The sequence below is a fragment of the Sphaeramia orbicularis genome, chromosome 19 (genome assembly GCF_902148855.1).
Source record: "Sphaeramia orbicularis chromosome 19, fSphaOr1.1, whole genome shotgun sequence".
Lineage (NCBI taxonomy): Eukaryota > Metazoa > Chordata > Actinopteri > Kurtiformes > Apogonidae > Sphaeramia > Sphaeramia orbicularis.
This window is the reverse complement of record NC_043975.1, coordinates 4,138,055-4,151,902: the sequence shown is the minus strand read 5'-3', so window position 1 is coordinate 4,151,902 and position 13,848 is coordinate 4,138,055. Positions and strand designations below refer to the sequence as shown.

The 13,848-nt window shown below is 39.8% G+C and overlaps 1 protein-coding gene across 1 annotated transcript in view; it reads right to left on the bottom strand.

Annotated features, from left to right (window-relative positions):
• Positions 1-460: 460 nt before the first annotated feature.
• The window catches only part of LOC115410452 (NLR family CARD domain-containing protein 3-like), a 21,562-nt gene continuing 8,174 nt past the window's right edge, over positions 461-13,848 (bottom strand). Inside the window, 8 exon segments of the mRNA XM_030122109.1 lie at positions 461-814; positions 817-899; positions 902-973; positions 1,672-1,718; positions 3,183-3,350; positions 4,289-4,462; positions 5,978-6,139; positions 7,910-9,686. Coding sequence (XP_029977969.1) covers positions 461-814; positions 817-899; positions 902-973; positions 1,672-1,718; positions 3,183-3,350; positions 4,289-4,462; positions 5,978-6,139; positions 7,910-9,686 — 2,837 coding nt within the window.

The following is a 13,848-nucleotide window of genomic DNA, read 5'->3' as shown; positions in this document are numbered from 1 at the left end:
TAATATTTTGAGATAAGAATAAAGTTGTAGTTTAAAAAAAAAACCCTCACTGAGAAGCGACCAGCGTGCAGGACCCAAAACCCATTGAATCGACGGCCGAATTCGTTGCCAGCCCTTGTAAGAATAGATTTGGATTGATTTAATTGATTTGTTGTTGCAGTACGACAGCGTATTGGGGCTAAATAAGAAAATAAAAACGCTTGTCACTTACGAGAATAAACTCGTAATAAAAGAAAATCCATTTTAATTCACCATTTTCTTTCGGGTGTTTATATTTTTGTTCAGCGTACATATCAGGTGTAAGCGATATCTCAATTGAGGTCTATTTTTTTTTTCTTTATCCTTCATTTAAACAGGAAGATCATAAAAAGGTGACTAAAACAGACGTGAGGAGGTACATAAACCTTGCCATGTGTTCCAGAAGCCGTTCAACACCACCACAGAGGTTTGTGTCAGATCCTCAGTTCAGATAGACTGAGGAATTCTTCCAGGCCAGGTGGAATTCTGGGTAAACAGGCTCCGTGAAGGCGATGTTGAGGGTGCGAATGTGGCTCCGGTCACCACAGGAGACACTGTAGAAAGAACAAGTCCCTGCAGACCAGTCCAGGAAGACTCCTACTTTGTGGGAGGGCTCTTGGTCTTCTATTGGGGTGCTGGTACCTTTGTGCTGAACCTGGTATTTGCCTTTGGTGCAGTTCAGACCCCAGAAGGAGTCGTTCTGGCCCGTCCTGATGTCCCCACCCTCACCCTTGGTGGACGTCCGTCTGTAGGCCACTCCCATCGAAGCCATCCCTCTCCATTCCGTCTCCCAGTAACAGCGCGTCCGGTCAGACCCTGGGAACACGACACCTGGGTCTGGAAGTCGGCTCTGTCTTGGTCGCTGGTACGCTTGGGCGGTCGGTTGCCTTTTTGTTCCCCGACAACTGAAGGTCTCTGTGTGCGGTGTTCGGGTCCAGGGTGAGTTGAACTGTATCTGATGAAGCCAACAGGGAGTTAATGACACTTAAAGGTGCGGGAGACTTTCGTTACCAGTTTTTCGTCAGATCTGTCAAACCTCAGTCATATCCTCAGAATCATGAACCTGTAAGTCCTTCGGTCATTACTCACCTGAATCTCTTGCATTAACAGTTTCTTAGTTCCATCCACCAGAAACAGACTGTATGTTTACAAACAGAGCCAGTAGGTAACTTGGGCATCTTTGGAATTTTGTTGCAACGTGCATTGTGGGAAATGCCGGTTCACTCCACTGTCTGGCAGCAGCTGCTTCAGACAAGAGGTGGAAACGGCAGGAGCTCCCTTCCCTCTATGCATATTCCTCCAGCTGTTTCTGAGTTTCAGCTGTTTCCGCGTCGTGTTTTTTTCATCCATATAATTTCGGCGGCGCGAGCCTTTGCTTCTTACAAGGCACGTCGCAACAAAATTCCGAAGATGCCCAAGAGACCCCTGACTCTGTTTGCAAACACATGGTCTGTTTCTGGTGGATGGCACTAAGAAACTGTTCATGCAAGAGATTCAGGTGAGTAATGACAGAAGGACTTACAGATTCATGATACTGACGATGTGACTGAGGTTTGACAGATTGGATGAAAAATTGGTCACAAAAGTCTCCAGCACCTTTAAACACATCCCGAAAAGTTGCTTTAATTGAAAATAAGTACCCCTTTGACTTACATTTCCTCAAACCTGGCTGAACCCTGGATTCACCGCATTGTTCCGCACTAGAACAAAAACAGAAGACCTTACATTTACAGTCATATTTAAGCTTTTTTTTTTTTTTTTTTTTTTAAATGGAATTCTTCCTTTTCCCACATTTCCCTGTGGTCTCCATAAACTGTAAATGCTCTGCTTGGCTCTGAATTCTTCATTCATTCAACTCCACAGATCCATCTTCAACACTATTTCTCAGTAGTGACACCAGAAAGGTGGTTTGGAGCGCTGGCCCTTTAAATGCACAGGAGACACTTCAGGCCCCGCCCCCTCCAGGTTATTGGCTGTGCTGCTCTGTCCCGTTCAACCAACAACTGAACATTTGAGGTAATGGGCTCCAAGTTTGGGCATATTTTCAGTCTGGACTACAACCGCTGCTGCTGACAAACAATTATGTCGTATTCGGAGAAATGTTCGTCTGAAGTCTGGAGCTGATATGAGCAAATGTGGAGACGGAACTGAATCTCTATGTATTGTAACTGGATCTGTGTTGTCATTTTGCATCCAGACCTTTTTTAAAAAAAATTATTATTATTGAGAGGACCCCAGGAAGGCTAGCCTGGCGTTTTTGCGTCGGCTAATGGGGATCCTCAATGAAGAATAAACAATAAATATCGTGACGTAACTCGTTATAGACACAACAAATTAAGCAGGAATTCAAACAGGTTGTAGAAATCCACTGGATTTTTGCCCAAATGAATCTAAAGATAGTTTTGCAGCAGCTGGAGGGTTCAAATTCAAACTGTCTGAACTATTATGGTCCAAATACACAAAGAAACAAGAAAAGCACTTGGAGAGCGCAGACCTCCGCCAAGACAGACCTGCCCCCCCCCCCCCCCCCCCCCCCCCAACCACCAATCTAATCTGTGTATTTATTCTATTACAGAAATAGCCCATGTTTTAGTCATAAGTATCTATCTTAAAAAACAACAACCTTGAATTTCCCTCTGGGATCAATAAAGTATCTATCTATCTATCTATCTATCTCTATCTGTCTATCTGTCTATCTGTCTGTCTGTCTGTCTGTCTGTCTATTCCAATCAGATCTGTAAAAACTTCAAATTCCAACTTGATATCATTGATACTGATTTATTGGATCAATCCCCTTCATATCTCTTCTAATGGGAAAATGTGTCAAAGTCACACCAAATCCAGAATCAGATCCGGATCGAAATAATTTCAATACCTTGTGTTGACATCATCATACAGAAGCTAAAAGTAAACTAAAACTAAGCATTTAGAAAAAAAAAAACAACCCTAAAACTAGCAAACCTGCTCTAAAACCTAATTAAAACGAACTGAATTAGAGAAAAAAAAGTCAAAACTAAATCAAACAAAACTATAATGAAAAATCCAAAACTGTTGAAACCTTGATTCAGGTTTTTAATTTCCAGACTTTTTCAGACCCTGCAGGAACCCTGGTTTAACCTTATGTTCTAAAAGCTACATGTGATGTACAAACTCTGAGCTATTACCAGAGTTTCTCCAGCTTGCACTGAGGGTCTCTCTCCATCGTCTTCAACAGTTTTAGGCCGTCGTCTCCTGGGTGGTTGTAGCTCAGGTCCAACTGTCTCAGACTGCAGGAGTTCAGAGCAGAAACCAAGAATGTGCACCCTTCTTCGGTGACTCTGCACATGGACAAACTTCAACAACAAAAGCAGACAGACTTCAGTGACAGCCACAGTAGTCACTTTTCCGTTGACCCTCAAATTGCACAAATATAACTTGTGCATAAAAATTGACCTGATGGAAAAAACCATTTGGACAAAACTCTCATTTTTGATTAAAAGTTTTTGCTCTGGCAAGAGGTGGTTTTTCGGGCGTAGCGCAATTGGTATATCACACAAAACTGCAATGGAAAGACCGTTCTTCACAACTAGTCAGATCAATAAAAAAAAAACAGGTGTTGACGGATGTTACAACAAGAGAAGAAGAAGAGTTTTTGAAGAAACACGGTGTGGACACACCAGGAAACCCGATAATTTTTTAATTTAGTACAAAATAGAGGGGTAATATTAATAATAATGAATATATCTGTAAATTAACACCATATTTATGTTCTTCGCCATGTTTATGGTATGATTTCTTGTGTCATCTCACAATAATAAATAAACAAATCATCGCGTTTGTGATTTAATGGAAAAACCGACTTTACGCACTTCTGTTTTTTGGACATTTAGTAAATATCGGTAAAGTTTTGCGCGTTTGTCCAATGGAAAAGTGACTACTGTTGGAAGGAATGAGGTTTGACATTGTCCTACTTGAATAACCATCGACTTTCAAGGAAATGACGTGGACTTTAGGGAAGCATATCCCTTTACAGGATAGAGGGGTAAAATGAATATATCTGTAATTTAACACCATATTTACGTTGGTCTCCATGTTTATGGAATGACTTCTCGATAATAAATAAACAAATCATGGCATTTTGATTTGATGGAAAAACCAAAATTATGCACTTATGTTTTTTCGACATTTAGTAAATATCGGTAAAGTTTTGTGCGTATGTCCAATGGAAAAGCGACTAGTGAGACCACATCCAAGCTCAGTACTTTATCCTGCTGGTACACACTTCACTCACTTGAGTATTTCCAGTTTACAGTGAGGACTCCCCAGTCCAACACAAAGCTTTTTGACTCCCACATCCTCAAAGTCGTTGTCGGTGAGATCTAGTTCTTTCAGGAGGCCGGAGACCGATTTGACGACTGAGGAAAGAGCGTCGCAGCTTTTCTCTGTTAGGTTGCAGCTCCTCAGTCTAGACCAACAGAAAAATAATCCAATCCATTTTTATATAAACCACAAATTTAAACAAGTGTTCAGAGAACGCAAACCTCCGCCAAACACCCCGAACACTGTGCATGTGTGGATCGACTATTTCAGTTTAAATTCAACAGTTTCCAGGTTGTTCCATCCAGCAGAAACAGTTGAAGCTTGGTACCAGTCATGTGTCTGTCCAATTAGATTCAATTCACATCAATATTTGCTGAGTTCTAATTTTAAATGTGTGGGAAATGGGATTTTCAGTGTTAAATGTAAATGTCCACAGAGTCCACATTCCACAGTGGATGTGGACAATTTTGTGCCAGATACAAGATATTGTTCTAAGCTACAGGTGGATCCAATTGGAGTCGTTTTGAATTTTTTTTAATGAATTTTTGAAAATTGCTCAGTGATGAGAGATAGGAAAATTGTAGATGTTGTGACCTTGCTGTGACCTTGAACTTTGGCCTACTTGGCCCAAAATTAACGGGTTGGTCCCAGGGCCTAGGCCTATCTGTGGGAAGATTTGGGAAAGATGGGTGGAATAGATTTCCCGTAAAATTGCTAACAAACAAACACGCAACAAACAAACACAAAGCAAAGTGATCCCAATACCTCCCAATAGGTGTTAGGTAACGAACACAAAGGTTTCTAAAGTGCTGTACAATAAAATAAACACAATAAAAACAAGATAAAAGATAAAATCCTAAGACAAAAACACAAAGAAACATAATAAATACATGGACAAACAGGCTTATTTCATCTAGTGCACAGGTGTCAAACATACGGCCCGGGGCCCGAAACCGGCCCGCCAAAGGGTCCAATCCAGCCCCTGGGATGAATTTGTGACATCCAGAATTTACACTGAAGATATGAACAATCAAGGATGTCAAAATCATTTTAGGTCAATTCAATCTCAAGTGGAGCAGAACCAGTAAAATACTGTCATAATAACCTGTAAATAGTGAAAACTACAAACTTTTCTCTTTGTTGCAGTGTTAAGAAAAGTAAAATTACACAAAAATGTTTACATTTACAGACTAGCCTTTTACAAAAAATGTGAATAACCTGAAATTTCTTCAGAGAAGTACGGAATTGTCCCATTAATCTGCCTGTTACTAAATGTTTTGTGTATTTGTAGATCCACTGTGATCTGTAAGTTTTGATGAATATGTATAAATGATGAACTAAGGCGTAATATTGTTAAAATTGCACTTATTTTTCTTAAGAATTTATCAGGTTCATATTTGTTCATGTTACGTTCAAGTACGGTTCATAGATGTAAACATTTTCATTACAGAATTTGACTTTTTCACTCAAAAACAGAAAAAAAAACTTTGGAGTTGACATTATTTATCAGTTCTATCCTGTTATTTTATTATTTACTGGTCCGGCCCACTTTAGATCATACTAGGCTGAATGTGGCCCCTGAACTCAAATGAGTTTGACACCCCTGATCTAGTGAGACACAAATCCAAACTGTATGAGGGAAAAAGTGTCGGGATTTTACCGAAGCGTCTCCAGTTTGCTGTTCATGAGTCCACCACAGAGCAGTATTAGTCCTTCATCTCTCAGGTTGTTGTTACTCAAGTCAAGCTCTTGGATTTGTGAAGAGCTGATGACACTTGACAGCTTCTCGCAGCAGTTCACAGTGAGCTTACAAGCATTCAGACTGGAAGAGAAAAAGTTTGACAAATGATCTCTGGACATACAGTAGATCATGTCGATGGCCAAAAAACAAAACCTCCTATCTGCAGTTTTTTAGATTTTGAGTTTTCACATTGAATGGTGAGAACAAGGACACGCCACAATTTCAGTCTATCTGCAAGATATCCCGCCCTTTCTTTTGACATGAAGGTCACCTGACAACAACAACAAAGACCGTACTATAATAAAACTAAACCATCAATCAATCAATCAAATTTTATTTATATAGCACCAAATCATAACAAAAGTTATCTCATGACACTTTACATATAGAGTTGGTCAAAACCAGACTCTCAGCCAGTTTACAGAATCCAACAGAATCCTCCAGGATCCACGTTTTTTTTATTTCCTAAAAAAAGTGTTTTTTTCAGATCGGAGGTTTTGTATTTTGGCCATCGATGTGAAACTACAAGTGGCCACTGGCTCATTTAGACTTTAGGATTAAAACATCAAGTAAAAAAAAAATGCAGATTATAACAACGATCAATACAAGGACAGTTGTGTAAAGTGGTTTCATCAATAACTTGAAAATCCCAGTTCGTAGCCCTTCTCCAGTCCACGTCTGCTCACCTGGTCCATTTCCTAGCCCTACTTCGTATCAGAAAACAAGTTTAATCTTGCCGTTTTTACATTATATCACGCCTTGCGATGTAAGAACAGTAATAAATGTCATGTTCCTCTTTTAAGTTATTCTTGAACATACAAACCCCACTTCCAGAAAAGTTGTGGTGTTTCCTAAAATAATTAAAACTCAAATCTTGCATTTGATCGTTTGGTACAACCTTTGTCGTTGTTGTCACTGTTCACTTTAGTTAAATTTTGTAAAATATAAATATTTAGATTTTGATGCCTTCACAACACTTAAAAGGTGGGGTGGGAGAAGTTTTCCTGGAGCTTTTTTACTATATTGCTTAAAATCCCCTTCACACCCCGATTACAACCAATTAATTAATGGTTCTAACACAAAAATAAAAAAAATTTTAGTCACCTGTAGAATGGACAGGACTGAAAAAACACCATCCAATCATCATATTTATCTTGATCACCATGTTTATGGAATGACTTCTTGTGTCATCTCATGACAGTAAATAAACAAATCATCGCATTTGTGCTTTAATGGAAAAAACAACTTTACGCACTTCTGTTTTTTGGACATTTACTAAATAAGCGACTACTGTTGGAATTCATGCCGAATGAGGTTTAAGTAAGTAAGTAAATTTTATTCACAGACAGGGAGTCACAAAGTACTTCACCGTGCAAGACAATTAAAATACAGTTTAAAATACAATTTAAAATACAATTAAAGTTTGACATGGTCCTACTTGGATAACCACGGACTTTCAAGGAAATGACGTGGACTTTAGGGAAGCATATCTCTTTAAAATTCCAGTTATGCTGATGGTAGCTTTGTTGTGTGTGGTCTAATATCTTTGGATAGTGTTAGAAGTAACACTATCAGTTGCCCAGTGTTTCCTGTTGTTCTAACACTGTTGGACACAAGTCAGGTGTTCAACTTGGCTGCCAGTTCAGAGCGACTCAGCAGATCAGGGAGATGGGATACTCCCACTCATGATACCCTCACCCTCCAGCTAGCAGAACATTTGTGTTGCAGGCATCAAAATCTAAATTTGTCTATTGTAGAAAACACAGTTTAGTGAAAACATCCTACATTTTCTGAAAATACTCAAAGGAAACATCTTGCCATCTGCCATCCTGCTTTTGGAAAAACACTTACTTTGCAACTCGAGCTGCTTTGACAACATCCAGAAGCCCATGAAGACCTTTCTCGGACCTAGTGTACTTGCTCAGCTCAAACACATCCAACTTTTCCTCTGATGTCAGTAACACATAGGACAGGATGGCCCACTGAGCAGGTGAGAGTTCAGCTCTGTTCAGACCACCTGAGCTGAAGAAATTCTGGATCTCCTCCATAAGAGAGTGGTCATGCAACTCATTCAGACAGTGGAACAGATTGAGACATCTGTCTGGGGATGGACTCGCTCTGATCTTCTCCTTGATGTACTTTATGATCTCTTGTCTTGTCTTTGGTTTTGTTCTGTCACTGGTCATCAGATGTTTCAACAGAATCTTATTGGTTTCCAGAGACAGACCCAGGAGAAAACGGAGAAACATGTCAAAATGTCCATTCTCGTACTGCAAAGCCTTTTTGACAGCTTCTCTGTAGAGGATGAATTCTGATTTGTCTCTCATTGGAAAACGTGAAGCAGAAGACTTTTTCAAGAGGACATTTTTGTTGTCGTTGTGGAAGCTAAGAAAGACGTACAACGCAGCAAAAAACTCATGAACACTGAGATGCACAAAGCAGAACGTCTTCTCACCACAGACTGTAGGTTCTTCTTTGAAGATCTGTGTGTAGAATGAGAACAATGAAGCCTGTGAAACATCTATACCATTGGCCTTCAGGTCTCTCTTGTAGAAGACCAGGTTTCCCTTCTCCAGTTCATTGAAGGCCAGTTTACCCAGTGACATCAGGTTCTCTCTTATGAAGTCGACATGTGAGTCTATTGTTTTAGGTAACCTTTTCTTCATTGTTTCCACGGAAAAGGCCAAAAAGCGTAAGTACATTTCTGTAAGAGTGTTTGGTGCGTTGATCATGTCTGTCAATGACAGATTCTTGTTAAGAGCATTTGCGGTCATCCGGCAGAAAACAGGGATGTGGCACATGATGTGGAGACTCCTGCAGGATTTCACATGTGTGATTATCCTGTTTGCTACGGTCTCATTTCGGATTTTCCTCCTGAAGTACTCGTCTTTCTGGGCGTCGTTGAAGCCTCGTACCTCTGTAAACAGATCAAAACACTCGAGTAGGATCTGAATGGAAGCTACTGGACGTGACGTTACCCAAACAAGAGCCCAAGGAACAAGCTTTCTCTTGAAGAGGTTCACCAGAAGCACGTCTATCTTGGATGGTTTTGTCACGTCAGACAGTATTTCACTGTCCAAGTTTAAAGGGGGGCGACTCTCATCCAGACCGTCCAAGATGAACAGTATGTTGTGTTTATCGTTGGTGAGGATGTCCAAGTCTTTTACTTCAGGGAAGAAGACGTGTAGAAGCTGCTCTAGACTAAAGGTTTGCTTACTCATCAGATTCAGCTCTCGAAAACTGAGGGGAAATACAAATTGTAGGTTTTTATTTGCCCAGTCGTCAGCCCAGTCCAGTGTGAATTTATTTACAGACACAGTTTTACCGATGCCAGCGACTCCCGTTGTGATCACTCTTCTTATCTGGTGGCCTTGACCCGGCAGAGGATCGAAAAGACAGTTGCAATCGATTGACTTCTCTTGGGCCACCCTTGTCATGGTGAACTTCTCGATCTGTCTCATCTCATGTTCCTGACAGACTTCCCCACCTCGTCCTTCAGTGATAAAGAGCTCAGTGTAGATGCTATTGAGCGGGATTTGGTTTTCCTCTGTCGTCATGCCCTCAGGCACAAAGTGGAACTTCCTTTTAAGAGAAGCTTTCAGTTTCTGCTGACATTCCAAGATGGTACCTAAAGGATAAAAATCATTTTAAGAGGAGAGATATGAAGAGTGAGAATGTCGCATTCCCAAATCAATTCAATGGCCCAATCCCATTTCACCCCTTGGCCCCACCCCCTATATTGTGCGGTCATGCGAAGGGGTAGGGGTGTCCCGATTCTCAATGAGTCGGAGGGGAAGGGCTAAGGGGGGGGCTGTTTGGCCCTCCAAACTGGGATTTTTCAGGGCCACACTACAAACGGAAGGGTTGGAGAAATCTTCCATAATTCTGTTTGAATCATCGGCAAGATGGAGGTAAACACAGCAAAAAAGTGCAGCAGTGACGAAAGAAACACAAATGTCCATATTTTCTTCGTAAACAACTAAACCATTTGATCGACTGTTTAATGTGTTACAGATCGCATTTCTGTGGTTTGCAGTTGATAGTGACAAAAACATGCCCAAAGCCCGTGGAATAGAGACGGTTACAGCTGCTGACGGCATGGGGAATTCTGTCAGAAACAAAGTTGTTGCCTCTGTTTATTGAGGTTTTGCACATATGTCACATGATCACGTGGTCTTCTGTTTACGACGTCATATTGGTAGACAAGCTTTCCTTGGATCGTACAATTGCCCATTGTTGGTGATATTTCTCTTTCTCCTGTGTAGCTCTACAATAACGTAAAGCTTTAAGCAGTGTGGTCATGGTAACCATGTGTTGCAGTTGGTTGCAATAGATGAGTTTCATGTGACGTATGCATACATTAAGTCTTGGAGGAGGAAGTCACGCCAAGTTTGTAGCGTGTTAAAAGATGGACCTGCTAAACTCCTGTGTGCCGTTTATTACTTAACTTTCACCAAGTATAAGTTCGGCAGAAAGACCGCTGGGTTCCATTGGTGTCAGCGGTGGTTCTGTTCTGCCCACCGCTGTTTAGAGGTATTACCGCAGTTAGCCTAGCTTCTCAGTATAGTTAGCCTGCGTGCCTGTTGTGCTTAGCGGTGTGGAAAAAAAGAATAGTCATCATGTGTTTGGTGATGAAGACCCCTTTAAACCTACCAGGAGGGCTTCCCCTGACCTATCACCCTATAGCACAGGTGTCAAACATGCGGCCCGGGGGCCAAATGTGGCCCGCCAAAGGGTCCAGTCTGGCCCCTGGGCTGAAGCTGTGAAATGCAAAAATTACACTGAAGACATTAATCATTTAAGTTCAGGGACCACAAACAGACCGCTTTAATCTCCAGTGGGTTGGATCAGTCAAATACTATCATAACTAGAAAAGCACTCGGAGAGCGCAGACCTCCACCAAGGCTGATCAGTGGCCCCCCCTGTGGGCCCCCCCATGCCAAGGAGGTTATGTTTTTGCCAGGGTTTGTTTGTTTGTCTGTCTGTCTGTCTGTTTGTCTGTCCGTTAGTGCAACATAACTCAAAAAGTTATGGACAGATTTTGATTAAATTTTCAGGGTTTTGGAAATGGGCCCCCCTGTGGGCCCCCCCCCCCGATCACCACCAAAATTTAATCATTTCTTCCTTATCCCATTTCCAACAAACCCTGAAAATTTCATCAAAATCTGTCCATAACTTTTTGAGTTATGTTGCACACTAACGGACAGACAAACAGACAGACAACAAACAAACACCTGGCAAAAACATAACCTCCTTGGCGGAGGTAATAACCATAAATACTCACAACTCCAAATTTTTCCTTGTACATGTAAATATTTTCATGTCATTTTACTGTATTACACTAAAACAAACTACATTTTCACAAAAACACAAACAACCTCAACAAATATGAACATTTTGAAATGTCTGAAGTGTATAATTTTAACCATATTCTACCTGTTATTAAATGTTTTGTGTATTTGTTGATCCACTGTGATTTATAAACTGAGACATAATATTGTTGAAATTGCACTTAGTTTTCTTAAAAAAAACTTCATTTGTTCATGTTATTCACAGTATTTTAAAGGATGTTGGTAGATGTAAACATTTTCATCGCATAATTTTACTTTTTTTGTTCTAAAACAGAGGAAAGTTTGAAGTTGGCATTATTTGCATGTTATTATGTTATTATTTCACTGGTCCAGCCCACTTCAGATCGAATCTGGCTTAATGTGGCCCCTGAACTAAATGAGTTTGACACCCCTGTCCAATAGAGACAGAGTGATTGTGGATCTACTTCAGGGGTGTCAAACATGCGGCCCGGGGGCCAAATGCGGCCCGCCAAAGGTTCCAATCCGGCCCATGGGATGTTTTTGCCAAGTGCAAAAATTCAACAGTCTTGAATTGAATTAAGCAACAAAAAAAAAGAAAAGAAAATTAGCTTGAATTGAGTAAAAAAATCTTGAATAAGCCAAAAAAAAAAACTTCAATTAAGTAAAAAAAAAAATCTTCAATTAAGCCAAAAAAAATCCCAAATTTAGCAAAAAATCTTGAATATAGCCAAAAAAAAAAAATCTTCAATTAAGTAAATAAGAAAATCTTGAATTAAGCCAAAAAAAAAAAAAAAAAATTCAATTAAGTAAAAAAAAATCTGAATTAAGGAAAAAAAAAAATCTTCAATTAAGTAAAAAAATCTTGAATTAAGCCGCCCCAAAATCTAGACTTATCAACTTAATTTTTTTCCCTTTGTTTTGGTGCAGAAAATAACATTCAATTATGAAATATTTACATTTACAAACTATCCTGAAACAGTTAAATGTGAATAACCTGAACAAATTGAACAACCTGAAATGTCTAAAGAAAATTCAGTACAATTTGAACAGTTTTCTGCCTGTTCCTAAGTATTAGTGTCTTTGTAGATCTGATCCATAATGCACATGTAGAAATAATAAGTTGAGGCAGAATATTGTTAAAATTACATTAAATTTTCTTTCATTTTTTAATTTAAATTTGTTTTTTCAGGGTTTTTTTTTTTTTTTTGGATAGTTTATAAAAGTAAGTATTTTCATAATTTAATGGGTTTTTTTTTCTTTTTACACTTAAACAAAGACAAACATTTGGAGTTGTCATTATTTATATGTTATTCTGTTATTATTTCACTGGTCCACTGCAGATCAGATCAGGCTGAATGTGGCCCCTGAACTAAAATGACTTTGACACCCCTGATCTACCTGCTCCCTTTGCCGGCGATGGCAGCCAGAGTTTCCTCAGCTGGAAGTGGCAGTCGGAGTTACGGCGAGTGACACCCACCGGTGGGTTGGTGACAATACCCCCACCCTCTGTGACAGTCTGCTTTTCTACTGTGGGACAACCTTCCCCATGCGCTCAAGTCAAATTATGCGGCTGTGAAAGAGAAGATGGGATGGGCTTTTGGACACAGACAGTTACTAGACCGTTTTAAAGCTAACATACCGGCTCGTTCACGAGTTCCGGGGCAGAGCCTGCAGGTGTACGCGGCCTGTGCCAGCCGGCTGGAGCTGGTACTGGTGTTTTTGCCTCCGAGTTGCGCGTCCATCACTGTTGTTAGTAAACATGTAAACTCATCTATGGTGCCTTTATCACAAGCAGACATACTCGCAAATAACAAAACACGCAAACACCAGTCCAAAGAAAAAACGATATAAAGCAACAGTTCTGACTTTCTGTGCTACGAAAACACAAGGCTAGGACCCAAATGCACGAGACTGAGACAAAAAGAGCTTAGTTTGAGTATTTATTAACGCAAGGAATAAAAGTAACAAAATCTCTACACAATCGTGGAATCAAAAATGAACACAAAAGTCTTGTCAATCGAGGAATCAAAGTCCAACAAAAAGATCTTCACATGCGTGGAATCAAAAATTTACAAAAAGTCTTCACTATAGAGGTATAAAAATCTAACTAAAGTTCTTCACAAAACGTGGTATCAAAAGATTAACAAAAAGGTCTTCTCTCACGAAGTATCAAAAATCTTTTTTTTTTTTTTTTTTTTTAAATTTGTATATTATTTCACTTTTACAAAAAAGAAATTCCTTTACATTTGGAAAATTACCTTTTTCAATGCAGATGTTTCCATATCAGAGATATTCCTCCACATACTCATGTAACCGTGAACACACAAATCCACTATTTTTCCGATCTAAAACTTTAAAACTCATTGACCTTGTGGAATTCAAAACTATTCAAATAATGTACAAAGCAAAGAATAACTGACTGCCGGGCAATATTCAACAAATGTTTAGTGAAAGAGAGGGAGGTTGTGATTTAAGGGG